We start from the raw sequence: 27,807 nt of genomic DNA on the forward strand, positions 1-27,807 counted from the left end.
TCAATGAAGCATTTCAAGTAAGTCACATGAGTGGTTGCAAGAATTGAAAAAATAAGAAAAATAAAAGAAGGTATGGGACCACATAGAAATTGGTTTTTATAACTAGATATTGATGAGTGTCATGATACCAGACCACCATTGTTTATGATGGCATATTCTATAGTTTTGGGGTGCTTGTTATAGTATTAAGTTGTGTGATCTATTTTGTAATTGTTTGATGATAGGTTTGTATATTAATTGTGTGGCTAGCTATGGCATGAGGAGGTAGTCTGGTATATTTAAGAATAATATGTGGTATGACTGCAATTTTTTTCTGTGCTATGGGTTGAAGTTGTATGTGGTGTAGTGTAATGGTTTGAGAGATGTTTGTACTCGGGAATTGTTTGAATGTGTGATGAATTATAATCATTTTCTACAAGGGACTTGGAAGAGTGTGTAGAGTATTAAGTACTTTGTTGATTATCATAATTTCAATCCTTGGAGACATTATTGTAGCAGGGAGGTGATCAAGGAGAGATTTGAGGAGGGCTGTAGAAATTATAGTAAAAGCTAAGTGTTCAGCTTTCTTTCCTGAAAAAATATTAGTTTCCAATTGTAAGGTAGTGTTGTGTGACTGGTCCGTAGGGATGTTGTTGTTCATAAAATATTGACTACATAAAACTTACACTCAGTACTCCAGACAGGAATACAGTGTATATAACTGAGGTTATACTACTTATGTCAGCATATGTAAGATTCAAAGTGAACACCTTTAAAGTTATTTGGATAAATCACTAGATTGCTTCAAGAACTATAAAGTTTACCTTGTATTTTATATTATCGTACTTTATCATTATAAATTGCCATTTTTATATAGTTTTGTAAAATTTGGTGATAAAGTCTTTGGTAGTGAACAAATGTACAATTATTCTAATGATGAATTATATTTATTTGTTCTTGTTTGTTTTTATGACTTGGTTGTAATGGGAATCTTAAGTGACTTAAATTTGTGTGTCCAGCCAGGTTTGGAACTGATGAATTGACTACAGTAAAGTTTAGGTGTACGATTGTGGGGGAGGAAGTGGAGTAGAGCAGACAGGTGGAGGTACTCATGTAGAACCATTGGCCTCAAACTGGCCTCCTCACCCCTCTCTTCCTTGCTTGGCTCCACTTTTGCACATCTTGGTTGTGCTGTTATTTGAGTAAAGGGAATTTTGTAATTTGATGGGGATTGCATTGTTTACAATGTGGTCACACAATCATTATGATATTTCTCACTAAAGCTGCTGTGGTTGTGGAGATATACAGCTTGAGTGATCTGGGATGTGAGTCTTGTATTTCTTCTATGATAATGCTAGTGTTGAATTATGTGCTTACCCTCCCTTTAAATACAAACTACATGGGAAACCTTACATGACCTCCTCTCAGGTTACTACTCAATCACCATAGAAGGAAAAATAAAACCCACATACCAGGAAACTTTAATAAACTTAAAAAGAATACACAGGAAATAGACACTTTACAAACTACTCAAAATAAAACACTAAGAGTAATAACATTGTAATGGTACCACCCCAATAGAACAAATGAAGCCAGAAACAAAACTCCTTCCTTTAGAACATCACATTTACCTAGTTGTATGATACGGGAAGGGAGCTATGGTCACCATGACTCATCTTTGTATCTTTCAGCATCAAGTTTGTTCTTAAATTCTTGAATAGTATTTGCACACAGTGTTGTCTTATCTAATTTATTCCAGACCACTCTGTGTGGGAAGCTATCCTTTTTCAGATCTCTTCTATAACTATCCTTTTTGAATTTCTCTTCATGTCCTCTTGTTTTTCTCTTGTTTCACTTTAATAAATCATCTCTATCTAGGACTTCCATACCTTTCATGATTCTGTAAATAGTCAGTAGATCTCCTCTTTCTCTTTGTTCCAGAGTTGGTAGTTCTGTGCAAGAGCCCTCAGCCCTACTCCACCATCTGATTACAAAGCACAAGCACAACTAAATAAAAATATATATATACACTAGCAGCATAATACTCAAACATCTACAAGAACTTTCCACCTGCATCACACAACACATCCATGAAAAAAGAGTGTACTTACAAGAACACTTCAGAATTGAGCACTAGACCCCCTACTCCATCAAACCTCTCCAGACATTAGCCCAACAGAAAAATCCCAGCCAAAAGAAATGATAACTACACTAGAATGACTAAGTATAGATCACCATCCAACAATGCCAACAAAATAGGCCTGGCCACAGAAACAAACTGCCCTAGATACAACTGTCATGCAGAAGACACTGAACACTTTATGCTACACTGCTCAATCCTAACCCAGAAAACAAGGACATATTTCTTCCTTGAGTGACTCACAGGCCAATCCACTGGTTGTTTCTGGTTACCTGGGAACCAAACCAGGGACAAGATATCTTTGTCATCTTCAACTGTATTCCTTCCAACTTCTCATATAAGAAGTGCTAACATCTAATGACTGCTACCTTCCTCCTATTACTGTAAACTGGTAGAAAATGGCCTACACTAATACAATACAAACAATATTTTAAAATGTCTTTCCAGAGAGATATATGGAATGGCCTAGGGACCATTGCCAGACACTGTGGGGGCTGCAGATTTCCAGTGTGAAACTTTAGGCAACACTTATTACAGCCATACATATTTTTTTTTATCTCGGTATTAACATTATTGTGAGATGTGTGTGTGTGTTTATACACACATACATGATTTTACTGTATATTAGAAAATACTATCTAGGTTTCCATTTAGTTCATATGATTATTTGGAACTTAACAATAATTCTTAAAACACTTCTAGAACAACAAAATTATTGCTAGTGTTGGTTGTAAGATGGTATTTAATGTGGGAATGTTGCAAAGGTATTCAGGTAACCATGTCCGAATGGTTGGAACTTCTTCATTATGTAATTGTTTAGTTGCTTGCCCAAAACAATTTAGATCAGTCAGTCAATCTATTGTTCCAGGTCTTCCTTGTAGGAGACCCACAGATCCTAAGCAATGGCCACTGGGTATGCCCATAGATAACTCAGGAAGGAAATAGTGTTGTTGTCATAGCATTTAGTAAGGGGCATTGTAGGATGAGGTGTTCAGTGTCTTCAGTGTTGTGGTTCCATCCAAGGCAGTTCGGTTCTGTGGCCAAGCCTATTCTGTGTTGATACTGTTTTAATGCTGGATGTTTTTCTGAATGCAATATAGATACTGATCAATAATGTCTTTTTTTACAGGTCAAGCTGGTGCGGTTGTTCAGCGACCAGCTCCTGACCAAAAGGAATCTGCCCAACACTGCAGCCATGCCTGAGGAGCTGCAACAGTACCCCTCCCTGAAGCAGTGGCTTCAGGTAGTGGGACTGTGCAAACACTCAGTCAATGTAAGTTTGACTTCAGAATGAAGTCCATTCCAGTAACGAGATTAAGGTATGCCCTCTGCTATAGTACTTCAGCACACATTCTTGTCTTTGTTGACAGTATCCATGACATTGAGTTATTCTTTTACTTTGTCATGTTGTATTTACATAGTTGTAATTTACAGGATTAAAACTGATTATAGAGTCTTATCTCCAAGCTTCCATTGGTCAGATCAAACTTTAGATTAGACCAAGATTGGCCCACAGGGATCACATGAAGAATCGTCACCCCAGACTTTGACAGGGTGACAATTGTTCATGTGGGCTATCCTAGGATGACAATTCTTCATGTGTTCCATCCTGAGTTTACGATTCTTCCTTTGTATAAGTTGATGACAATAATCATAACCTTCATTCAACCTAACCTAACCTAATCTAATCTATCAAACTTAACCTAACCTAACCAAACCTAATTTTTATTCCACTGTTGCTATTTGGTGTGACAGTTCTTCAGGTGGGATCTCATGGGGTGATGATTCTTCATGTGGGTGTTCTGGGGTGACAATTCTTCATGTGACCCGCCCACAATATTTGACTATTTTTTTCTGTGTTATTCCATTGATCTATTCAACTATATGGAAAACTATATTTTTTAATGTCCTTCAGACACCTTGTCTTTCTCATTTTCATCACTTGGTCTCAGATTGTTCTTTTGATCCCAATATAAGAAGTCTTCTTTGTCAATTATATCTATATCTCTCACTCTTGTCATATCACCTCTTTCTTCAAATATTGGCAGCTTCAGCATATTTAGTCATTCTTTTTATGACTTGTCAGTTAGACCTGGAACCATTTTAGTTGGTGCTCCATAAATTTTCTCTGTATCAATTATGTCCTTAATTTTGCATGGTGACCAGACTACTGTAGCATACTCTAGTCTAGGGTAGGTCAGAATGAGTGAAGAAAGATTAGTAAAAGAAGTGTTGAAGGCAGAGGTGGAAGGAGTGAGCATGAGGGGGTGACCAAGGGTGATGTGGATGGATGGGTTAAAAGGGGCATTGGGAAAGAGGGGAATGTCTGTTGAGAAAGAAGGGAGAAGACAAAAGATAGGGGTAAATGGAGAAGGGTTGTGTATGGACGATACTGTGATTCATGAAAGGGAGTGGGTAGGGGATGGGAGGGTGAGGGAGTGTGTGAATGATATTTTGATGCAGCCCGAAGGGAGTTCTCCCCATCTTCTCTTTTTCTGCATGAGGGGACAAAGATGGGGGTCATTGATTAAATGAAGTGGGCTTGCTGTAGATGTGCTGTGTCTTGTTACATTGCTTCTAACCCAGGGCATTGGGCGAGATGCATGGATGGCCCATCATCGAGGAGGAGCCAAGAAAAGAGGTATGGAAGGGTGGTGAATGGGAGTGGAGTATATGGGGATGAAATGGGTAGGAGTGGATTTATGTCTATGACTTTGGCTACCTTCTTTGTAAAAGGGGAAAAAAACATTGGTATATGTATGTATGTATCCCTGTCCATATAGAAGAATGCCATTTTTATTTTTGACAACAATTTATGTCTCCCATCTAATCTGCTTGATATGTTTTTCTAGTGCAGTGATAACTACTTCATTTCTCAATGTCCTTCCATTCTCGCCCATTTATGTTTAATGACAACAAACTTGTATGGGTACCTCAACTTTGGTGAATGTTTCAGGGTATGTGTCAGAAAGTATCAAGTCTTGAGTGTTTGTTAGAGAAGAGAGAACAAGAGTTACGCAACTTATTGGCGGACAATGGCGCAAACCCCAGCGAAGCTAATAAACTGGTCAGAGCTCTTCGTAACTTGAAAAGATACACAGGTTAGTTGCATACAGTTGGAGATAAACCTCCTTGTATTGGTTCTTGTCTTACTATTTTGTCTTGACAAATGTTATTGCAGATTATTTCCATTGTTTAAAAGTAACTTTAAGTTTTTCACATTGTTTTATAGTTGCTGATATTATGCTAATGTTATTGTATTTGTGCAATGGAAAATGTATATTTTTTGTACTTTTGTGTAACTGTTACTTAAGGCTTTTTGTAAAGTAATCAGCGAGATGCTGGGATAACCCATCATCCAGGAGGTGCCAAGATAAGAGGGAGAGAAGAGGGTGGAGGAGAGTGGAGTATGATAGGGATGGAATGGGTGGGAGTGTTTTTTACCTCCCTTATAAGGGAAAAAAAGAACTTTGGTATATGTATGTATGTAATCAGCATCTTAGTCCTTTTTATTGTATGGCATACAGATAGTCAGATGCAGGGACAGAGTGACCAGACCAACACAGACCCTCTCTACTGGGACTCTTGGGAAAGGTCATGTCCGTCGCCACGCCTAGGGAGGTCACAGCGAGAGGCAAGATCTTCACTGTCGTCCAATGATGGTGAAGGGAGTTGTGGAGATTGCAAGACAAGTAGTGCATCAGGGGGGCGCAGTGACGACTCTTCCACCCCCTCCTCACCCCCGTTTGTTTCACTGAGTCCAGGTGGGCCACATGGCGTGTCCACACTCAACATTCCCGTTACTAGCTTTGTTACAACAGAAAAACGCTATACTCCACCTCCCACACCTTCCATCAGCAGCAAGGGCAAAGGTAAGTTTTAATTGTGAATATGATGTTGACCATGATGTCATTATACACAGTATAAGGAAGTGTATTTCTTTCATAGGGATATTAGTGAGTGAAATATATGAAAATGTATAGGATGTGAGTTATTATTCAAAGTATGTAAATATATTTTGTGAGGTGTAATACTATTTACTTTTGAAAAGATATACATTGATGGTAAGGGTAATATGTGTTTTCTACCATCATTTCAAGAGTATTTTTGGCTTTATTGGTGCACCTATGTTGTAAGATAAGGCTACAGTAAATATTGAAGGTGGAAGCTCGCTGACCGAGCAGGTTAGGGCATCATTACTTGTGGCGGAGGTCAAGATGATGATTCGAATCCTGCTTGGGGCGAGTTGAACCAAGGGCATGGTTCATTCAATTCCACGCTACAAAGTCCACTGTAAGGGGCACTGTCCTAGCCTACCGATAGGGGGGGGGGGAGTTTGTGACGTTAAACCAAACCACAAAATATTGAAGGTTTTTATTGTGTTTTACAGGAGCAGAAAAAGTTAAATTTCCTACAACTCCACCTCCGGGCAAGAAGTTTCAGACAGGACTCTTGAATATCACACCACTCGGACGATCCACTTCTCACGAGTCACAACTGTCCCACCGAGTTGATAATCAAGACTCGACACTTCTGAGGTAAGGGACTCCATATACTTGTGTAACTTTGCCCAGAAATCGCCTTAAATTTCATCTGTATATATGTATGTATATATTTATTTATTTGAGTTTTTATGTGGAATGATCATTAGACAGCAAGCATGTTCATTGTTAATTTGTATCTGAATCTGAGTGGCATCAGTCAAGGCATCTAAGTAGGTTTGTAAACTAGATTCTTCTTAACGGAAATCATGTACTTGTGTGTAGTGTGCAAGATAGGATTGGTGCATTTTGATTCCAGAAAAGGTGTTTCATAGTTCAAAGTCTAGGAATTTGTGTGTATTCTGTGTACTAAGGTTTTTCTATGGCTACCTCCCTTATAAGAGGAAAAAAAGCCTTTAGTATATGTGTGTGTACAAAGTCTTCTTGACTTGACTTCTTGTAGGAATGTACCCCTTGGGTTTACAGAGAGCAGGATGCCTAGTCCCATCACTTCATCCCCTTTTAGTTGCCTTTTATGACCCGAGAGGGAAAACTTGGTGGCAGTATTCTTTCTTCCCTTAACCACAGGGAACAGAGGCAAAAATGGAAATATATATTCAGAGAAGTGGCACAGGACAGTATTCAGAGGGGGGGGGGGGACAGCATAACAGAGGGTCAGTCACTACAATAAAGTAGCTTTATTTCTCTGAGTAGATATTTCCCCTAACACGGACAAAATGATATGTGTGTCTGGTCGGTTATAGCCCCCCCCATATAGTCTCTAAAGCAGGGGTTCTCATTAGGGGTGAAATTCACCCCCAGGGGGGAATTTTGGGATTTCTGGGGGTGATTTGTGACCACATTCAGCTTACGGGGTGAGGAAAGCAATTATAGGTTTTGGCCTATCTGGCCTGTCACCTGGGCTGGATTTATACTAATTTGGGAAAAATATATACTAATTTGGAAAAAATAAAAGGGTTTTTAGTAATATTTGCATATTTAGAATGCACCTTTTGAAACAGACAATCTTGGAAAGGAGGGGGGGGAATGACATTCTGACAAATGGTGAAAGGGGTGAATGGGCCAAGTAAGGCTGAGAACCCCTGCTCTAAAGCATCAGCTGCATGCTACTGAGCAGATTTTACCACACAATAACATGCAGCCAATACTCCAGGCAGGGTATTGGGTATTGGGATGGTTTGGACTCGTGGAAAGAATGAGTGAAGAAAGTTTAGTAAAAGGCAGAGGTGGATGGAGTGAACTAGAGGGGACAACTGAGGACGAGATGGATGGATGGGCTGAAAGGGACATTTAGCAAGAAGGAAATGTCTTTTGAACAAAGAAGGGAGAAGGCAGGAGAGAGGAGTGAGTGGAGAATGGCTATATATAGATGATACTGTGATGTAAGGGAGGGAGGGGCAGGGGATGGTGGGTAGGGAGTGGTTAAGTGTGAATGATATTTTGATGCAGTCCAAAGGGATTTCTCTCCATCTTCTCTTTTTCTGCACGAAGGGACAGAGAAGGGAGATTGCCAATTAAGTGAAGTGGTGGCCTTGCTGTGGATATGCTGTGTCTTGCAGCATTACTTCTGACCCAGGGCAGTGGGCGGATAGAGGGATGACCCGTCATCCATGAGGAACTAAGATGAGAGGGAGGAAAGGATGGTGGACGGGAGCAGAATGGGTGGGAGTGGTTATGTGCCTTTTGATGTGGCTACCTTCCTTGTAAGGGAGAAAAAAATCTGATGTATAAAGTCCTCTGTAAAGGGCACTGTCCTAGCCTCCTGATAAGAGGATGTTAGTGACATTAAACCAAATTTTCATCATCAAGTCAAAGATAAAGTGGACTTTTGTTGTTAAAGTGGAAGGAGAGGTCTGTGGAGAGAAAACTGAGTGCAAGAGAGACTTGGCAGTTCTAGTGAGTCCTGACCTTAAATCCAGGAAACAGTGCATTAGTGCCAGGAATAAAACTAACAGAGCATTAAGTTTCATTGCTAGGATGGTTACAAATAAAAGTGCAGAGGTAATTATCAAACTCTATCCAGTGATAGACCCATCTCCATCTTACAGAATGGACATCAATTCACTAGAATCATTACAGAGGAGAATGACCAAAATGATACATGGGCTCAGAAATTTACCTTACGAAGAGAGGCTTAGGCACCTTAACTTGCACTATCTGGAAAGACGCAGAGTGCTGGGTGATCTAATAGAGGTGTTCAAGTGTTTCAAAGGCTTTAACAAGGGTGATGCAAACAAGGTCATCATATTAAGACAATAGGGCAGGACTCACAGTAATGGATTTAACTTGGACAAATTTAGATTTAAGAAAGAAATAGGCATAATTTGCTTACTAATAGGACGGTCTACAAATGGAATAGACTTAGTAACCATGTAGAAACAGACATGCATAAGAATCACTACACACCACTTTGTGCTCAGATAGCCAGTTACTATTAGATGACTAATAAACAAAATGGTGTCAAATTTGGGGCCAAGAGGATCACTTAAACCAACTTTTAGAATTTTTGGGGAGTATTTTACCCTGGCTATCTTATAAATTCAAATATATAGGGTAGTGCACATTTGTGGCTTACTCCATTGTCTTTAGAAATATTCAAACTGCATAGGTATTATTATTTTTTTTTTTTCCTGCTGTCTGTCTCTATCTGTCCCTCTATCTTTCTGTCTCTGTCTCTCTACCTCTCTTTCTGTCTCTGTCTCTCTCTACCTCTCTTTCTGTCTGTCTCTCTCTGCCTGTCTCCGTCTCTCTGTCCCTATCTCTATCTCTCTTTCTCTTTCTTTCCCTCTCTTTCCCTTTTTCCATTCAGTTCAGTTGTTATATAGCACTTGCCACAAGACCCAGGCCATCCTGCATTCTGTGATAGTTTCCTATTGAATTCTGTGAATGCTGTTTGGCTTTTACATTTTTTCTGAGATGTTAGTTGCAAGTGAGATTATCATTTCATGTTGTGAGTGAAGCTGCTAATTCTGTCATGTTCTCTACTTACTGTCTTCACATTATCTTGTGTTTCATATGTTTGAATTCGATATTCTTTCCCTCTCCCACCAGTCAGCGATTTTCCAGCTGTGACATTTGCCATAGCACCGTAGCATGTCAAACCTCTTTCCCAGTATTCTGTGGGTTCTTCGTTTGTCTTGTGAATCCCTTTTTGCATTTCAGACTTTTTACTTTCTTTACAATATTAATTCTTAAATAGTTCTAGTCTCCATATACAATGCTTGCCTTAATCAACAGGAATTACTTAATATGAATAGACTTTTACCTCATGGTATGTCATATCCTTTTTAGTTTTGGTGAGGCCACACAACACCAGTTAATGTACATGACACTTCATACTCCAATCATATGCTTTTTGACATGGTCCGCAGACCATTATGTACTCAGCATTACATTACATGGTTGACTTGACTCAGGACAGCCATAGTTTTCAGTACATACTTGTTTTTGTACATTTAGTTTGAGTACAGGTACGAGTATTTGTATCATTCTCCTCATTTTGTTCTTGGAAAAGTTAGGAAGATCAAAACACAAGTTTGCTCTTCAGTGGACAGGAAGTGGGAGTGGTGAATGACAAGGTATTGGTATGTGCCCGCAGTTAACTCTTTCAGATTCCTTTGGTCGTATAAAAAATGGAAGCACAATGACCAATGTGTGTATGAATTTGAAAGTATATATACCAGATGTACTGATGGACCTCACATTTTTTATTCCATTCAATAAGATATTGGCAGAATAAACACCACTTGATGTACATTTTGATTAGTTTTGAGACTTCCAACAAGTATATGTGTTTATTGTATTTTTACCTGTGTATGTTTATCCCACTTTTACAGATGCATGTATATATTTGTGGAATGTGTATGAACTGATATGTCAATGCTTGTTTAGTTAGTTTCATGCCACGAAGTATCAGTGTATAGTTTGTATAGCCAAGCATGCCAACAGTAGAATAGCTGTACAAAGTACTTTCACCTTCATTAGAGTAGAAATAAAATAATTTCATAGAGTAGGTTATGAAACCAACCACCCTCCCATATGAGGGGGAAAGGGCCTTTTGGTATTTGTACTGTATGTATGATGTATGTAGGTTATGAAATACATATTATTACCCAGAGTTGGGTAGTAAAGTGAATTATCTTGGCGTCCTGGTAGACTAGCACGTAAAATATGATCAGATTTAGTTGAATGAAATTCACATTTTACTTACTGACAGTGAATTGCACATTGCTTATAGCTGAGTATCAAAGTGTGCTCAGTACTCTTGAGTAGAATTGTAGAATTAATACAAAAAGTAGATAGATATGTTTTTCAAGCCAAGTAGATAGAATATACTTCCAAAGAGTGGCAGTCAAGTTTGGCATGCTGGCAGAGACTCATTCAGTTGAGTTATTTTGCGCTGGAGTAGAATTCTAAATAGTCTTTTGTTTCTTTGCTGCCGCCCCACTTTTTGTGTGGCCCCCCTCTGTTCCGGCCACCTCACATCGTGGGGCCCGTCCTCTCCTCTGACACAACTGCTGCTGCTGCTGCTGTTACTGCTACTGCTGTGGCTCCCGGTGCCACTGCTACCTCCTGTTGTTGCTGCTGCTGGCCCCTCCTGTCTGCATGGATGTGTGGAATATGTTGTCGTCCTCTGGTGGATGGATCGTTGACAAATGCGTTTTTTGTTGTGATGTTTTGCTGCTAAACGAACCTTGCTTGCTCTTGTGTGCTTGTCATGCCATGCCACCAATTTGAAATTTGTACTGAATAAATGTAGCAAATATAATTATTTTATAACTCGACATAAACTTAGTCCTTTATGGTTGGGCGGCAGCATGGAACAGTTGGTGTCCAGACGAAATCGTCTGCACTCAGAATCAGGCACAGAGACCGTGGCTGCACCACCGGGAGACGGCAAAATTCCAACAGGCAGTGCGGGCAGTCGAAATGATGTGAGGGAGATCAGCAATGTATGGACAACACACTATTCACCCGCCCCCTCGACCTTAGCGAGTCCAATTAAGTCGCCACATTGTATTGAGAGCACACCTGAAGAATCCCATCACAAACAAAGTAAGCATTTATGTATAGTTGAATAGTGAGTATTGTCAATTCCAGCTTGGTATTGCTGTACGATCCACCCATTTTACTGGCAATGCTAAGCTAGTACTGGATCTCCTTCCACCATTAGTTCTTGTATTGTGTGTATGGATGAGAAATAATTTGTCGCAGCCCGAAGGGATTTCTTCCTGTCTTCTCCTTTTCTTCATGAGGGGATGGAGAGGGGGGTGTTGCTGAATTAATGAAGGGGCCTTGCTGTGGATGTGCGGTGTCTTGCGACACTGCTTCTGACCCAGGGCAGTGGACAGGATGTGGGGATGACCTGTCATCCAGGAGGTGCCAAGATGAGAGGGAGGGAGGAAGGTGGAGGGGAGTGGAGTATGTAGGGGATGGAATGGGCAGGAGTGGTTTCTATGCTTTTTTCTTTTTGGCTACCCCCCGTGTAAGGGGGAAAAAAGCCTTTGGTATATGTATGTATGTATTATGTGTCTTACATACATATCCATATACCAAGGCTTTTTCCCCCTTACAAGGGAGGTAGCCAAAAAGGAAAAGGCATAAAATCGTTTCCACCCATTCCATCCCTGAATACACTCCACACCCCTCCACCCTCCCTCTTATCTTAGCACCTCCTGAATGACGGGTAATCCCTGCACCTTGTCCACTGCCCTGGAGAAAATTATTATGTGTCTTACGTTTACTAAATTGGAATTTAAATGAGGCAGAGAGGAGAGTGTGAATGTTTCCAAGATTAATGTTTGAGAAATATGATGAGAGTTACAAGACTGGGTAGAGGAAGAATGGTTGGGGTGAGGTAGACCACAAAGGTGGAAAGAGAGTTGTTGTAGAGGGTAGATCAAATAGTGCTGATGTGGTGTGGGCATGTGGAAAGAATGAGGAAAGACCAACAAAGATAATGTGGGAAGTAGAAGTGGATGGAATGAGCTTGAGAGGAAGAATGAGAGAGACAGAGGGGAAAAAAATGCAAAAGGTAGGAATGAATGGATGGAAGAATGTGGCCTGAAAGGATGTTTTCATCTTCCTCATGCAGTTCCCACCACAGATTGTAACTTTAATTTGATTTTCATTGGCCTTGCCCCACCACAGATTGTGGTAATAGAAACCGAAGTATATGTAAGATTTTTTAAATTGCATAGAATTATCATAATGAGTTGTATTGACAGAGCAAATGTGTAAATATTTTACAAATGTGTGTTTTTAATATCTATTGTCCCTGCATGGTATTGTTATGAGATTTTTTACTTCTCAGGTACGCTGGTTGTTCCAAAGTCACCAAGAACCCCAACATTACCAGGATCAGTTGTAACAATGGTGCACAATGTCCAACACCGTTTCACAAAAACTTTTAAGCCAAACCAGACTTGTGGGTTTTGTGGCTTGAAGTTTACTTTGTTTGGAGGTAAGGAAAGATGTTGAATCCATGTGTGTGTGGGAGTGGTGATAGGTGTGTATTTGTGTATTTACCTAGTTGTATTTTACGGGAAGAGAGCTATGCTTGTAGTGACCTGCTTTTGTATCTTTCCACATCCAGTTTGTTCTTAAAGTCATGTATAGTTTTAACACTCGCTTTTTCATCATTCAGTTTGTTCCAGATATCTATCACTGTGTGGGAAGCTATTCTTTTTCTCATCTCTTCTGTAACTGTCCTTAACTTTCTTCTCGTGTCCTCTTGTTTTTCTTCTGTCCCACTTCAGTAAGTCATTTCTATCAAGAATTTCTATCCCTTTCATAATTCTGTAGATGGTGGTGTGATATCGATACAAGGAATAAGGGTGGCAGTGAATTTTGGAGGTGAGTTTAGATATAGAGGCTTAGGAAGAGGAGAATTTCAAGTTTTTTGAGCTACATGTTGCCACAAATGCTGGAGTTGGATTGGAGGTGAATTACAGAGTGAGGAAACCAAATAAATGTCTAGAGGAAAAGAAAAGAATCAGAAATGGGTATCTGGGGAGGAACGTAAAGAGAAGACTGTATGACAGTGTTTGCACCCACAACACTATGAAGTAGAGACTTGGAATTGAAAAGAGGGAAAAAGGAAGAGCCTAGATGTCTTTTAAGATGAAATGCTTCATAAATATAGTGTCTGTTGAGCAGGAAATGGATAGGGCATGAGATAGATGTAAGTGGATAGTGGGTGTGGATGGATCATAAGATTTGGGTCACCAGTCATACAGTTACTGATATGGTGTCATCCATAATATGGAAAATGGTTGTTGGCAAAGGGGAGGTCAATATAACTGTATAGGTTTAATGAATTTACAGGCATAGACTCGTGGTTAGGGAAAACTTTGTTTACTTGTATTTTTACTATTAACCACTTTAGTATGATGATGCCTACATAGGCGTTATGAGGCACGAGTAGGTACATGAGGATGCCAGCATTGGTGTCTTAATTATATATATATATATATAATTTTTTTTTTTTTTTTTTTTTTTAGTTGTACATGAGTTACCCCCAGATTCTGTGAACTGGTTTGATCAGGTTTTCTGTGTTTATTACTCAGAGTAAAATAGAACGAGTAATACAGTAGTAACTTTATATTATAATGCGTGTAGTGTGATGCAAATTACATATGGCAACTGATGCTGCGCACAAGAATTTGAGTTGTACTGAAGTGGTTAATTTCCTATGCTTTGAATTATAGAACAGTTTTATGTACCATATGAGCATCCTCTGATGATTTATAATTAATGACTTTGACAGTGAAAGGTTGAGAACAGATGATTCATTATCATTAGATGGTGAAATGGTTAAACTAAGATTATTTATGTTTTTTATGTTTAAAGGTCTGAAATGTAAGGAGTGCAACTTTAAGTGTCACAAAGAGTGTGAATCCAAAGTGCCGCCTTCCTGCGGACTTCCCGTAGAATTCCTCAAGATGTTTGAAAAGGTAAATAGGTTTAAGTATTCTGTAATTTATACATACATATACCAAAGGCTTTTTCCCCCTTACATGGGAGGTAGCCAATTCTGTAATTTACAAGGGAAAGGGGGACAAGTGTGAGTGTAGTAGTTTCAGAGGGATCAGCTTGTTAAGTGTCCTAGGGAAGGCTTGTGGGAGGGTCTTCATTGAGAGGATTAGGAGAGAAACAGAGGGAGTAATTGATGAGGAACGGTGTGGGTTTAGGACAGGTATGGGGGTGAGTAGATCAGATTTTTTGGTAAGACAGATATGTGAGAAAGCTAATAGGAAAAAGTAGGGATGTTTTTTTGAACTTTTATGGATCTGGAAAAGGCTTATGACAGGGTAGACATGAAGGCAATGTGGGAGGCATTGCAGATATATGGGATAGGAGGAAAGATGTTAAGAGCAGTGAAGAGTTTTTACAAGAGTAGTAGAGTGTGTGTTAGGATTAGAAATGGAGAGAGTGAATAGTTTGAGGTAAAGGTGCGACTTCGTCAGGGATGTGTTATGTTGTCCTGGCTGTTCAATTTATACATAGATGGGGTGGTGGAAGTGGAGTATGTTAGGGATGAAATGGGTGGGGGTGTTTTTTTCTTTTCTTTTTTTGCTACATCCCTTATAAGAGGGAAGAAAGCCTTTGGTATATGTATGTACAATTCATTTGCACTATATGAGGTCATTGTGTCATGCAAGCTTTTTTATAAAAAAAAAAGAAAGAAAATTTTAATAAAAAAAAAAATAAAAAAAATTGTACTGAACTTAATATATGAATTACTCTTTTTGTACAGCATCTCAAAGGACCAGACTCGACTGGGATGATCGGTATCAGGGGAGTGTCTCAGTCACTGTCACATCACCCCAACATTGATACGTATTCATTTAAGGATCATGTTGGACCCATTTCCTCACTGTCCGGTTCACAGCCGTCAATAAATATTGCACCATTCCCAGTAAGTTGAGCAATAGTATTTTTATTTATTTATTAATTTATTTTATTTGATTTGATTTATTTTTGATAATGTTGTGGGTTTTACTTGGATACTTAAAGGAGGAGTAGGCTGCAGAGATAAGTTGTCTTAGGAAATCCATGGGAAAAGTAATTCATGAAGGTAGTTTAAACCCTCTTGCAAATTTGACAAAGTTCAGTTAGAATATAAACATGTAGAAGTTAACCCAATATACTAGTGTAAAGAAAACTAATTCTAGAAAGAAAACTTTCTGAAGGAAATTTTAGAATAGCAAAGGTAAAGACAAGTTAGCTGTTACCCATGTGTTTTCACTGATTTGGACATTCCTGTCATGGAATGAAGACTTGTAAACTTGTGCTCTTTGTGAGGGGATTAAGTTAATTTAGATTTATCTATACTTTCTTTTAGGAATGTCCCCTTTGGGGCTCCAGGTAGTAGAATTCCTAGTCCTATCCCTGTTCTGTTTTTTGTCGCCTTGTATGACTCATGTGGGAATACTTTGTGGCAGCATTCTTTTTACCCACCACAGGGTAGGCAAAAAAAGGAAATGAATATTCAGAGAAATGGTACAGGACTGTAACAAGAGGTGGGGGGGACAGCATAATGGAGGGACATTCGCAGTATAATAAAAGTGTCATCATTTCTCTATGAACAGAGATTTCCTCTATCACAGATAAAATGTGTGGCTCTGGTCTGTAGGGGTGCCCCATATAGATCTTAAAGTATCAGCTGCATGCTACTTTGCCACAATAACATGCAGCCAGTACCCCAGAGTGGTTTTTATGCCTTTGTTTTTTGGCTACCTCCCGTGTAAGGGGGAAAAAAGCCTTTGGTATACAGGTAGTTCTCGTTTTGTGCGAGATATGGGTTCCTACAGGCTTCGCACAAACTGAAATCGCACAAAAAAAACATATTTTCCCCATAAGAAACAATGGATAATAGGGGGGATGCGGGTTTTGGCCCAAAAAACTTCCATTTTTTGAACGAAAAACACACTTATTTGACTAATAAAGTGAACATGTTCTAAAAATGTATCGTTCTAAACCTATAAGTAACACTAATGTGTAAATAAAGTGTAAATAAAGCACCCATTAACACTCAACACGATGCTCCCTCACTTCTCACAGTCCCTCACAGTCACTCGCCATCTTCGTCTGTGCTGTCCACCTCCTCTGGCACATCCACTTCCACTTCCACTTCCTCTCCTATAGCTTCAGGGTCATCCACTTCCTCTTCCTCTTCTGTCACTGGTTGCACAGGGGGTTTATTGAAAAACTCCAGCATGGTGGTCTGGCAGTTTTTCTTTTGAAATTCAGTCTGCATTTGAGTGTAGCAGAAAAGTGTGTCCATACACTTTCTTGTGATTGTGGTGCTTCGTTCAACATTGGGGTCGTGTTCTTCCAGCATGGCAAAACCTTCTTTTATTTTTCCTAATGCTTCACTGATAACAGTGGCAGTGAGCGTCCGTCCTCCCTCAGCCTTGTCTGCCGCTGCCGTCGCTTCTGCTTCTTCTCTTTCCCTCTTGTTCTCTTCTTCGATGTCCAGCAGGTCTTTATTGCTCAATTCTTGTCTGTGTGACTGAAGCAGTTGATCAATGTCCTCTTCCTCCACTTCATCAAGGCCTAAATCCTGGGCATAGCTGATTGTGTCCTTGTTTGCCTTCGAAACGATGTCGTCCACATTGAAGTCTTCGAAGGAATGAACAAACTGAGGACACAGTTTTTTCCAAACACCATTCAGACATTTCGTTGGCACTTCATCCCAGAAATCTCGCAGCGTCTTGTTCATCTCGTTCGTTTTCTTTACTGCAGCAGCCATCGTAGACCTCAGGTAGTAGGACTTGAAGGTTTGAATCAGCCCCTGGTCACAGGGCTGCAGCAGAGAAGTCGTGTTGGGAGGCAGAAAGGCCAGCTTGATGTTGTTGCTGAGATTTTCAAGACTGGCTGGATGACTGGGAGCATTGTCTACCAGCAACAAGATCTTGAAGGGGATGCCTTCCTTGTTGCAGTAGGCTTTCAGCTCGCTGTGCAACTTGTTCTTGTAGTAGTCACTGAATATTTTCCCAGTCATCCAGCCCTTCTTGTTGGCGTACCAATGGACTGGCAGGAAAGCCTGGTCATATCCCTGAAACACACAAATTATCCGAGAATTAAGGTGTGGCCACGCTCCTTTTTCTTAACAAAGAAAACGTATAAGCCAGTCGCTTGCATCACAAACCTAAGTATTTTTAATGTCACTTGTGTACACTTCACAAACCCTGATTAATTAACGGTATCAAATATTTTATTATTTAACACAATCAATAACAATAACAACATAAGAACTGTAGAATAAATAAATAAATATTAAATAAACCAATCTTACCTTAAGGGCTCTGGGGTTCTGAGAGTGATAGATGAGGACAGGCTTCAGCCTGCAGTCCCCCTCAGCGTTGGCCCCCAGCAGCAGCGTCAGGCGGTCCTTGGATGCCTTAAAACCAGGCGCCGTCTTCTCCTCCTGTGCGATGTACGTCCTCGCTGGCATCTTCTTCCAGTAAAGGCCGGTCTCGTCTACATTGAACACTTGCTTGGATGAGTATTGTCCTTCTTCCAGGGTCTTCTTAAGCATCTCTGGGAATTTCCTGGCCGATTCTGTGTCTGCTGATGCTGCTTCTCCGGTCATTTTGATGTTATGAAACCCGTGTCTTAGCTTAAATTTTGCAAACCAACCAGAACTTGCTTGGAAGGATGTATTTGGCCCGTCATTTCCTTCGATGTCGTTAATGAGGCTTTTAGCTTTTTCCTGAATGATGGCCAAACTAACAGGAATGCTGTTCTTGTTCTGGTGATGAATCCAATTCGCCAGCATTTTTTCCATCCTCTCCATGGCCGACGATCTGCTGTAGGCTACCCTCTGCAATGCCCTAGATGAACCTGCTTCCACAGTTGCTCGTATTTTTGCAGCATTGTCTCGGACGCGCCGCAGTGTGCTCTCCCCCAATCCCAAGGCATGGGATATGATCGAAGTATTTTGTCCTTGGTCATACCGGCTCAAAATTTCCATTTTCTTAGCCAGAGTGAGTGACTTGCGCTGTATTTTCTTAGCTGGAGGGCCGCTGCTGGTTCCAGGAGAAGATGAAGGACGTTTTGGGGCCATTTTGACGAATGAGTAAACTGGCTGGACTGGCTGTGACTGCAAACACACGAGAGGGCTGTAAACATTGAACTGGGAGCGGGAGCGGCCGCCTGTCGGCAGGCAGCGGAACTACGTATCTGGCGCACTGTTTGAAATGCGGTTGGGGCAAATCGCATCTTAGCGAACAGATTGCACAATTTTAATTAATTATAATATTTTTAATGTCGCATCTTAGCGAATTCGCACAAACAGAACACGCACAAAACGAGAACTACCTGTATGTATGTATGTAGATTTATCTATTTACTCATGAGGACTGAGGAGGGAAGGTCATTATAGAAATGAAGTAGTGGGGGTAAACCAGCGCTGTCAGGATCTGCTGTGGAGGTGCATTATCTTGCATTGCTTCTGACTTTGGCAGTGGGTGGGGTACAAGGATGGCCCTGCATCTGCTAGGAACTAAGAAATTTTTAAAAGGGATAGGGGTGTAGGTGCATGCCTTAGCTGGCTACCTCCCTTACAAGGAGGAATAAGACTGTGAGTGTACAGGTAGATTTTGACCAAAGTCCTGGAACAAAGGTTTCGGATGGAAATGTTGGTCCAAGTCTTCTCTTTCTGCATGAGGGGATGGAGAAGGGGGATCGACAATTAAATGAAGTGACCTTGTTGTGGATGTGCTGTGTCTTGCTGCATTGCTTCAGACCCAGGGCAGTGGGCAAGATGCAGGGATGACCTGTCATCCAGGAGGAACCAAGAAATGAGGGAGGGAGGGATGGTGAATGAGAGTGGAATATGTGGGGATGAAATGGGTGTGAATGGATTTATGCCTTTGAATTTTGTTACCTCCCATACGAGGGGGAAAGGCTCTTGGTATATTTATGTATGTATATTACAAGAATGACTCCTTATTCAGGTGGAGCGAAGAAAAGAGGTAGGGGTGATGAATGGGAGTGGAGTATGTAGGGATGAAATGGGTTGGAGTGGAATTATGCTTTTTGACTTTGGCTACCTTCCTTGTAAGGGGGAAAAAGCCCTTGGTATATGTATGTATATTGTAATTTATATTATTAAGACGTTATAACAGGAAACCTGTTTTTAAAAAAGTTTCTGCATTACCTTAATCTTGCAGGGGCCTGACTCGAGCTCAAACACTTCGAGTTGTAACTCGTCCACCCCTTCATCCCCTGCCCTCATCGTCTCCTCTCCAGCCAACAAGGGCGCCTTCCACTTTCCTGGTGAGTTTGAGGACTAATGATTGATATCATAGCAGTGGAATAAAGTAACAATAATGCTTGAATGAATCAGTGTGATTCCTCCCCGAGTGCATATCTGTTTGATTATTCTTCTTCCTCCTCCTCCTCCTCCTCCTCCCCCCCCCCTTGTAAGGGGGAAAAGGCCTTTGGTATATGTATGTGTGTATTTAGCTGTCAGGTTGTTAACTTGTGAATGTAAGTTTTCTAAGGATTTTCTCACTGTTCAGGTGATGGGGACCATGACCGAGATATTCCTTTGGAAATGCGTCCTTTGACTCACTTCCCCCACAAACCACTTCCACCTCCTTCATCCACCTCTCACAGTGACGTCATTGATTCACGACATTCGCATGATTCTGATCGGACGGTTTCCCAGACGTCAGGGTAATGTATTTTATTTTTTTATATATTTGTTTGTATATAAGATAAGATAGGTGCTAAGATAAGAGGGAGGGTGGAGGGGTGTGGAGTGTATTCAGGATGGAATGGGTGGGAATGATTTTATGCCTTTTCCTTTTTGGCTACCTCCCTTATAAGGGGGAAAAAGCCTTGGTATATGTATGTATGTTTGTATATTATTTTTGTCATGGGATAAAGACTATATTAGTCTATTATTATATGATTAGCATGGCTGTATATGGACAGAAATTCTCAAAATAATTTTGAGGTCAAATGTTTGTATATAACCGATTTTGTAAATTTGTTAAAATTACATTATTCCATAGATCGGGTAGTACGGGTACAGACGACTCTGAGCGAACGTTAAATGGCCGTGTGGACTCTCAAGATTCCACAGTGTCCGATGGAGAGGCAAATGATCCGAGGTGTACACGGCAAAACAGCGTCAGTAGCGTGTCTCAATCTTTACGAGAATGGGACATTCCATATGATGAATTGCACCATGGTGAAGTAATTGGCCGTGGTCGATTTGGTATAGTGTATTCGGGAAACTGGCATGGACAGGTGGCCATAAAAGAGTTGCACATGGACTATGTAAATGAAGAAAAGACACTTGAAGCTTTCAAAGCAGAGGTAAGCTGATCACACGTTTCTTCAGTTTTTTCGTAATTAAGTGTATAAAGAAGACGTTCTTAGTCCAAATTGAATTAACAAAAGGATAGAACTAATTTAAAAATTAGGGCAGACAGTAATGTTAGTGTTATTTACTTTTTTCCAGGTGAGCACATTTCGCAAGACCCGGCACGAGAATTTGGTCTTGTTCATGGGTGCTTGTATGAAGCCACCAAGCCTAGCCATAGTTACCAGTCTCTGCAAGGGCATGACGCTATACAAACATATCCATGTCATGAAGGACAAGTTTAATATGTCAAAAACTATTCACTTTTCACAACAGATTTTACAAGTAAGTAGTTTATATTCCTTTTAGCATGGGTAGCATTTGAGGTAAAATGCCATATAGTATTACATTTTGTTGAAGATTTGCAGTAGTTATAATGATAGTTACCAGAATTGATAAACCACTGTTAAAGAAAAAAATTAAAGGAGAGTGTGATGGAATGTTTGATCATTATCTAGTGGAAGGGAGAATAAGAGTGGATGTGAAAAAAAAATAATAATAAAAAAGATAATAATGATAAAAATAAATAAGGGAGCGAGGCACCAAGGTGCTAAATGTAAATTGAATGAGGAAGAAAACCAGGCAAAGCTAAGGTAGGTATTGAATAAATAAAAAAATAAAAAATGAGAAGTGAAAATAGAGGAAGAATGGATATGTATCAAGGAATTTCTAAAGAAGATAAAAAGGATGGAAGGAAACATGAGAGGCAGTGAATGGTAACATGAAGAGGTGAGGATGGTGGTGGTACAAAGAGAGGGAAGTACATACATACATACATATACCAAGGCTTTTTCCCCCTTCCAAGGGAGGTAGCCAAAAAGGGAAAGGCATAAAAACACTCCCACCCATTTCATCCCTAAATACACTCCACACCCCTCCCACCCTCCCTCTCATCTGAGCACCTCCTGGATGACGGGTCATCCCTGCACCCTGCCCACCGCCCTGGGTCAGAAGCAGTGTTGCAAGACACAGCACATCCACAGCAAGGCCGCTTCATTTAATCGGCGACCCCCCCTCTCCGTCCCCCCTTGCATATAAGGAGAGGACGGGGAGAAATCCCATCGGGCTGCGTCAAAATTTACTCACACATACTACCCCCCCCCCACACACACACCCCCGCCCATTCCTCCCCATGCAATCACAACATCATCCATATACAACCATTCTCCACTCACCTCTGTCTTCCGTCCTCTCCCTTCCTTCCTCAACAGACATTCCCCTCTTCCCCAAAGCCCCCTTCACCCCATCCATCCATCTCATCCTAGGACGTCCCCTCATGTTCACTCCCTCCACATCTGCCTTCCATACCTCTTTTACTAGTCTTTCTTCACTCATTCCTTCCATGTGTCCAAACCATCCTAATATTCTTTCATCAACCCAATCTCCCAAATCCTTTTTCACCCCTGTTCTCCTCCTCACCTCCTCATTTCTCACTCTATCCAGCCTAGTAACCCCCACCATACTTCTCAGACACCTCATCTCAAACACATTCAAACTCCTTCTCTCTTCTTCTCTTATGTTCCACGTTTCTGCCCCATACAGTGCTGTTGGCACAATCACTCCTTCATACAGTCTCCTCTTCGCATCCATTCCCAAATGTCTATTCCTCATTACACTCTTTAATCCACCAAGGCATTTACTCGCTTCTCTCAATCTACATTCTACCTCCACCTTCACTCCACCTTTTCCTGCTACACTTGCACCCAAGTATCTAAAACTATCCACTTCCTCCAGTCGCTCTCCCTTAATGTTCACTTCCAGTCTACTGCCACTTTCACCCCTTGTACATCTCATCACCTTACTTTTACCCACATTTATCTTCAGCTTTCTTCTATCACATACTCTCCCAAACTTCCTCAATCCCTCCTCTGACCCTGCCACAAGCGCAGTGTCCTCTGCAAACAACAGCTGGCTCACCTCCCACTTTTCTCCATTTTCTTTAACCATCTCCAATCCCTGACCCACTACCCTAGCATTCACCTCTCGCACCACCCCATCCATGTATAAGTTGAACAGCCAGGGCGACATAACGCATCCTTGACGAAGTCCCACCTTTACTTCAAACCACTCACTCTCTCCATTTCTAATCCTGACACAAGCTCTACTACTCTCATAAAAACTCTTGACAGCTCCCAAAAGCTTTCCTCCTATCCCATAAATCTGCATAACCTCCCACAATGCCTTTCTGTCTACCCTATCATAACCCTTTTCCAGATCCATAAAAGCCCAAAAAACATCCTTCCCCTTTCCTATAGCTTTCTCACATATCTGTCCTACCACAAAGATCTGATCTACACAACCTCTACCTGTCCTAAATCCACACTGTTCCTCACCAATTACTCCTTCTGTTCCTCTCCTAATCCTCTCAATTAAGATTAGCCTTCCCTACTACACTTAACAGGCTAATCCCTCTGAAACTACTACATTCACACTTGTCCCCTTTTCCCTTGTAAAGAGGAACTATACAGGCACTTCTCCAGTCCTCCGGTACTCTACCCTCTCTCCAGCAAACATTAAATAACCTCACCAACCAGTCCACCATCACTGAACCTCCCTTTTTCAGACATTCTGCATGGCATCCATCCAGACCAGGTGCCTTACCTGCTTTCATCATCTATACAACTGCCTTCACCTCATCCTTCCTTATTTCTCCTCCATTCTCCTCACTCATCACTCTCATTTTCTTCGCATTTCCCACTGCAGCTATCTTTCCTTCCCTATCCTCCTTCACATTTAGCAACTCCCTAAAATATTCTGCCCATCTTCCCCTTACTGCCATCTCTTCCATTATCATCTCTCCATCTGTACCTTTTACCTTTACTTCCCTACTTGATTCGCCTCCTCTTCCTCTCTTAATTTCTTTCCAAAACATCTTTTTATTACTTTCAAAATTTTCTGTCATACTCTTACCCCATTTCACATCTGCTCTCCTCTTTGCCTCCTTTACCTCCTTTACCTTTTGCTTTACTTCTCTTTTCTTTTCTTTGTACGTCTCATATGACTCCCCCGTCCTCTTTTGTAACCAATCTGTGAATGCCCGCTTCTTCTCTTCTACAATCTTCTTTGTTTCCTCATCCCACCATTCACTACCCTTTCTTCTATTTCCCCCTGTCCTTCTTGGGGAAGTATATGAGGAAGAATGTGAAGGGTATAGAAAGCAAAATGATTGAACCCAAGAGAAAAACAGATGTGATGTGTGGTAGGTATTTGACAAAAAACTTTGAAAATAATAATAAAATGTTATGGAAGGAAATGAAAAGATGAATCAATTTAACAAAATCCATTTTACGGATTTTGGAAGCAGCGGGCAATCCAGTGACTTCTTTCCTTGTCACCCCACAGTATGAGCTTGGCACAACAGGAACCCATCTTCACAGTCCATGGTCTGATATGAAATTATAGTATATATGTTGAATTTACAGTATATATCAGACCGATCTCCCCACCCCATTTTGTCTTGTATAAAAAATGGATTTATTAGCAAAAAATAACTGTAGAAAGTGGCCTAGCTATGAATGTGCTGTGTCTTGCGACACTGCTTCTGACCCAGGGCAGTGGATGAGATGCAGGGATGACCCGTCATCCAGGAGGAGCCAAGATAAGAGGGAAGGAAGGGTTGGATGGGAGTGGAGTATGTGGGGATGGAATGGGTGGGAGTGGATTTTATGTCTTTGATTTTTGGCTACCTCCCTTGTAAGGGGGAAATCCTTTTGTACATATATATAACTGTAGAAACAACAACGGAACTTGGAAGTGATTGTAGAAGTTTCATGGGATGCAAGAAAAGATTCATAATTTATGTTTTATCTTCCAAGGGAATGGGCTACCTTCATGCAAGAGGAATTGTTCACAAAGACTTGAAGACCAAGAATATCTTCATCGAAAATGGGAAAGTGGTTATCACTGACTTTGGTCTGTTCAACGTTACAAGGCTGTGTCATAACAATAGGTGAGGTTTCTTCGTGTTTCTTGTGTTATAAACCAGTTACAGTTGAATAAGTATGATTGTATAAGCATTTCACATAATCTTTATTCACTTATCTGGAACACACTATGATACCTCTCATTCACGGACGTTAATTAGCTGGGTTTGCGGTATTGTCGCTGTGTTTTCGGTGTTTTGGAGTGGTTTTTGGGTGGCATAGTGATTGCACGCACTAAACAACAGCACCAAAAACACCGCAGCAAACACAGCTGATTAACGTCCGTTAATGAGAGGTCTCACTGTATATAGATTTTATTTTATTTATTTATTTATTTATTTTTATTTGTTTATTTATTTTTTTCCCTAATAGACGTGGCAATTGGTTAAGCATTCCTCCTGGGTGGCTTTGTTACCTGTCACCTGAAATTATGAGAAGTCTGCGAGTTGCCCAAAAGCAGGATGAAAATCTTCCCTTCACCACATATTCGGATATCTATGCATTTGGGTAAGTATCCTCCTCCTCCTCCTCTTCTCCCTTCCCCTCCTCCTCCTCCTCCTCTTCTCCCTTCCCCTTCTCCTCCTCCTCTTCTCCCTTCCCCTCCCCCTCTCCCTTCCCCTCTCCCTTCCCCTCCCCCTCTCCCTCCCCCTCTCTCTTCCCCTCTTCCTTCCCCTTCCCCTCTCCCTTCCCCTCTCCCTTCCCCTCCCCCTCCTCATTCTCTCCCTCTCCCTTCCTATCCCCTCCCCATCCCCATCCACCTTCCCCATTCCACTTCCCCTTTTCCTTTTTCTCTCTATCCCCCACCCCTCCTCCTCCTCCTTTTTCCTCCCCTGCTCCTTTTATCTCCTCCTGTTCTTCCTTCTCTTCTTTCATTCGCTTTATCTCTTCCTTCTTCTACCTCTTTCCCCTCATTCTCTTTTCCCCCCTCCTCCTTTTCCCCCCCTCTTCCTTTTCCCCCACCTGCTCCTTTTGCTCTCATGTCTTCCACCTCTTCCTCCTCTTTCTTCACCATGATAGGTGATATGTAAAGGACAGACACATGGTTACCTAAATATGCTTTTAATTAATGTAGGACACTGTGAAGCAGAATTGAAGGTATTTTTGATAGCCTGATTTATTTATTTATTTTTTATTTTTTGGCTACCTCCCTTGTAAGGGGGAAAAAAGCCTTTGGTATATGTATGTGTGTGTGTGTGTGTATATATATATATATATATATATATATATATATATATATATATATATATATATCACAGCTAATACTACAGTTGGAGCAGAAGAAAAGACGAAATAGGGAGTGTATATATTTCAACTGTGAACTGTAGTCCTCTTCAGTAGTCATTTAGCAGTCAAAATACATAGACTTCCCATCTCCAGTCTTTTCTTTTGCTTCAACTGTGGTAACAGTTGTGATTTACAATGTGTTTCTACATTTTTCATCAGTGATATACATACATATACCAATGGCTTTTTCCTCCTTACAAGGGAGGTAGCCAAAGTTAAAGGTATAAATCCACTTCCACCCATTTCATCCCCACATACTCCATTCCCATTCACCACCCCTCCTTCCCTTTTTTCTTGGCTCCTCCTGGATGACAGGTCATCCCTGCATCTCGCCCATTGCCCTGGGTCAGAAGCAATGCAGCAAGACAGCATATACACTGCAAGGCTGCTTCATTTAATCGGCAACCCCCCTCTCCGTCCCTTCATGTAGAAAAAAAGAAGTCTGAGAGAAACCCCTTTGGGCTGTGTCAAAATATCATTCACACATACTCCCCCCCCCCCCATCCAACCTTGTAACCCCATCATACTTAGACATTTCGTCTTAAATACGTTTAAACTCTTCCTTGCATAGATTCCATGTTTCTGCCCCATACAGTGCCTTGTAAGGGGGAAAAAGCCTTGGTATATGTATGTATGTATATATATATATATGTGTATATATATATATATATATATATATATATATATATATATATATATATATATATATATATATATATATATACATATATATATACATATATATACACTTTTCAATATTTTATTTATTTAATTTTCTATCTAATTATATGTTTGTATTTTTTATTGTCTTCAGGACTGTTTGGTATGAACTTTTATGTGGTGAGTGGCCCCATCGTGGTCTACCTCCGGAAGCCATCATTTGGCAGGTTGGGCGTGGGATGAAGCCATCTCTAGCACATCTACAGGCCTCCAGGGATGTCAAGGTAAGAGTTCATTAGAGATCCTCATTCTCAAACCTGTTTGGTGTGTATATTTGTGTATGTGTATTATATTTACCTAATTGTAGTTTATTGGAAAGGACCAATGCTTGTTGGTCCTGTCTTCTATTCTCAGATTTTCTAACATACCTGGACACAAATTCATGTACAGTTACAACTTAATCTGTATCTATTTAGATTTAAACTTGTGTATTCTTTGGGCTTGGGCTATATCACCTAAGCCATTCCACAGATTTATACATCATATGGAAAACTATTTCTTCACATCTTTTCGACATGTGGTCTTTTTGATTAATTTCCATAACCTCTTAAAGCCCTCCCATCTTTAATTAGGAAATCTCTGTGTGTTTGTGTGTGTTTTCTTAATTTTAATATACAGGAAAGGAACAACACTCAATGTGTCCAATTGCCTAGTCTCCAATTTATTGTACCTAGTCTCAAATTGATGTGTGTGTTGGGGGTTGAAAAGTGTGGTGGGAGGTAGACATTTGGGAGTGGGTGCTAGGAGGAGGTTGCTGATGGCAATGTGTGGAGTAGAGGCATAGAGCATGGGAGGGGAGGAGAGTAGGAGATTGAATGTGTTTGGGATGGGGTGCCGTAGGAGTATGGTGTGGGATTACTAGGCTCGATAGAGTGA

General features: G+C 40.7%; 2 protein-coding genes across 4 annotated transcripts in view; both read left to right on the forward strand.

Annotated features, from left to right (window-relative positions):
- The window catches only part of LOC143037707 (uncharacterized), a 395,763-nt gene that overhangs the window by 179,225 nt on the left and 188,731 nt on the right, over positions 1-27,807 (forward strand). The window lies entirely within an intron of this gene.
- Positions 1-27,807, forward strand: part of ksr (kinase suppressor of ras) — a 38,212-nt gene that overhangs the window by 5,964 nt on the left and 4,441 nt on the right. The window contains exons 2-16 of one of the 3 annotated variants that reach the window (XM_076206639.1): positions 3,249-3,392; positions 5,076-5,220; positions 5,647-5,991; positions 6,510-6,657; positions 11,381-11,676; positions 12,935-13,084; positions 14,473-14,576; positions 15,380-15,541; positions 19,803-19,908; positions 20,154-20,310; positions 20,652-20,958; positions 21,104-21,289; positions 24,820-24,953; positions 25,300-25,434; positions 27,026-27,155. In XM_076206639.1, the coding sequence (XP_076062754.1) occupies positions 3,249-3,392; positions 5,076-5,220; positions 5,647-5,991; positions 6,510-6,657; positions 11,381-11,676; positions 12,935-13,084; positions 14,473-14,576; positions 15,380-15,541; positions 19,803-19,908; positions 20,154-20,310; positions 20,652-20,958; positions 21,104-21,289; positions 24,820-24,953; positions 25,300-25,434; positions 27,026-27,155 (2,649 nt within the window). The remainder of the gene's footprint in view (positions 1-3,248; positions 3,393-5,075; positions 5,221-5,646; positions 5,992-6,509; positions 6,658-11,380; positions 11,677-12,934; positions 13,085-14,472; positions 14,577-15,379; positions 15,542-19,802; positions 19,909-20,153; positions 20,311-20,651; positions 20,959-21,103; positions 21,290-24,819; positions 24,954-25,299; positions 25,435-27,025; positions 27,156-27,807) is intronic. The other 2 variants (XM_076206640.1, XM_076206641.1) reach the window with 2 other exon arrangements.

This window comes from Oratosquilla oratoria, chromosome 23 (genome assembly GCF_046742065.1).
Source record: "Oratosquilla oratoria isolate Oo_2021 chromosome 23, ASM4674206v1, whole genome shotgun sequence".
NCBI lineage: Eukaryota > Metazoa > Arthropoda > Malacostraca > Stomatopoda > Squillidae > Oratosquilla > Oratosquilla oratoria.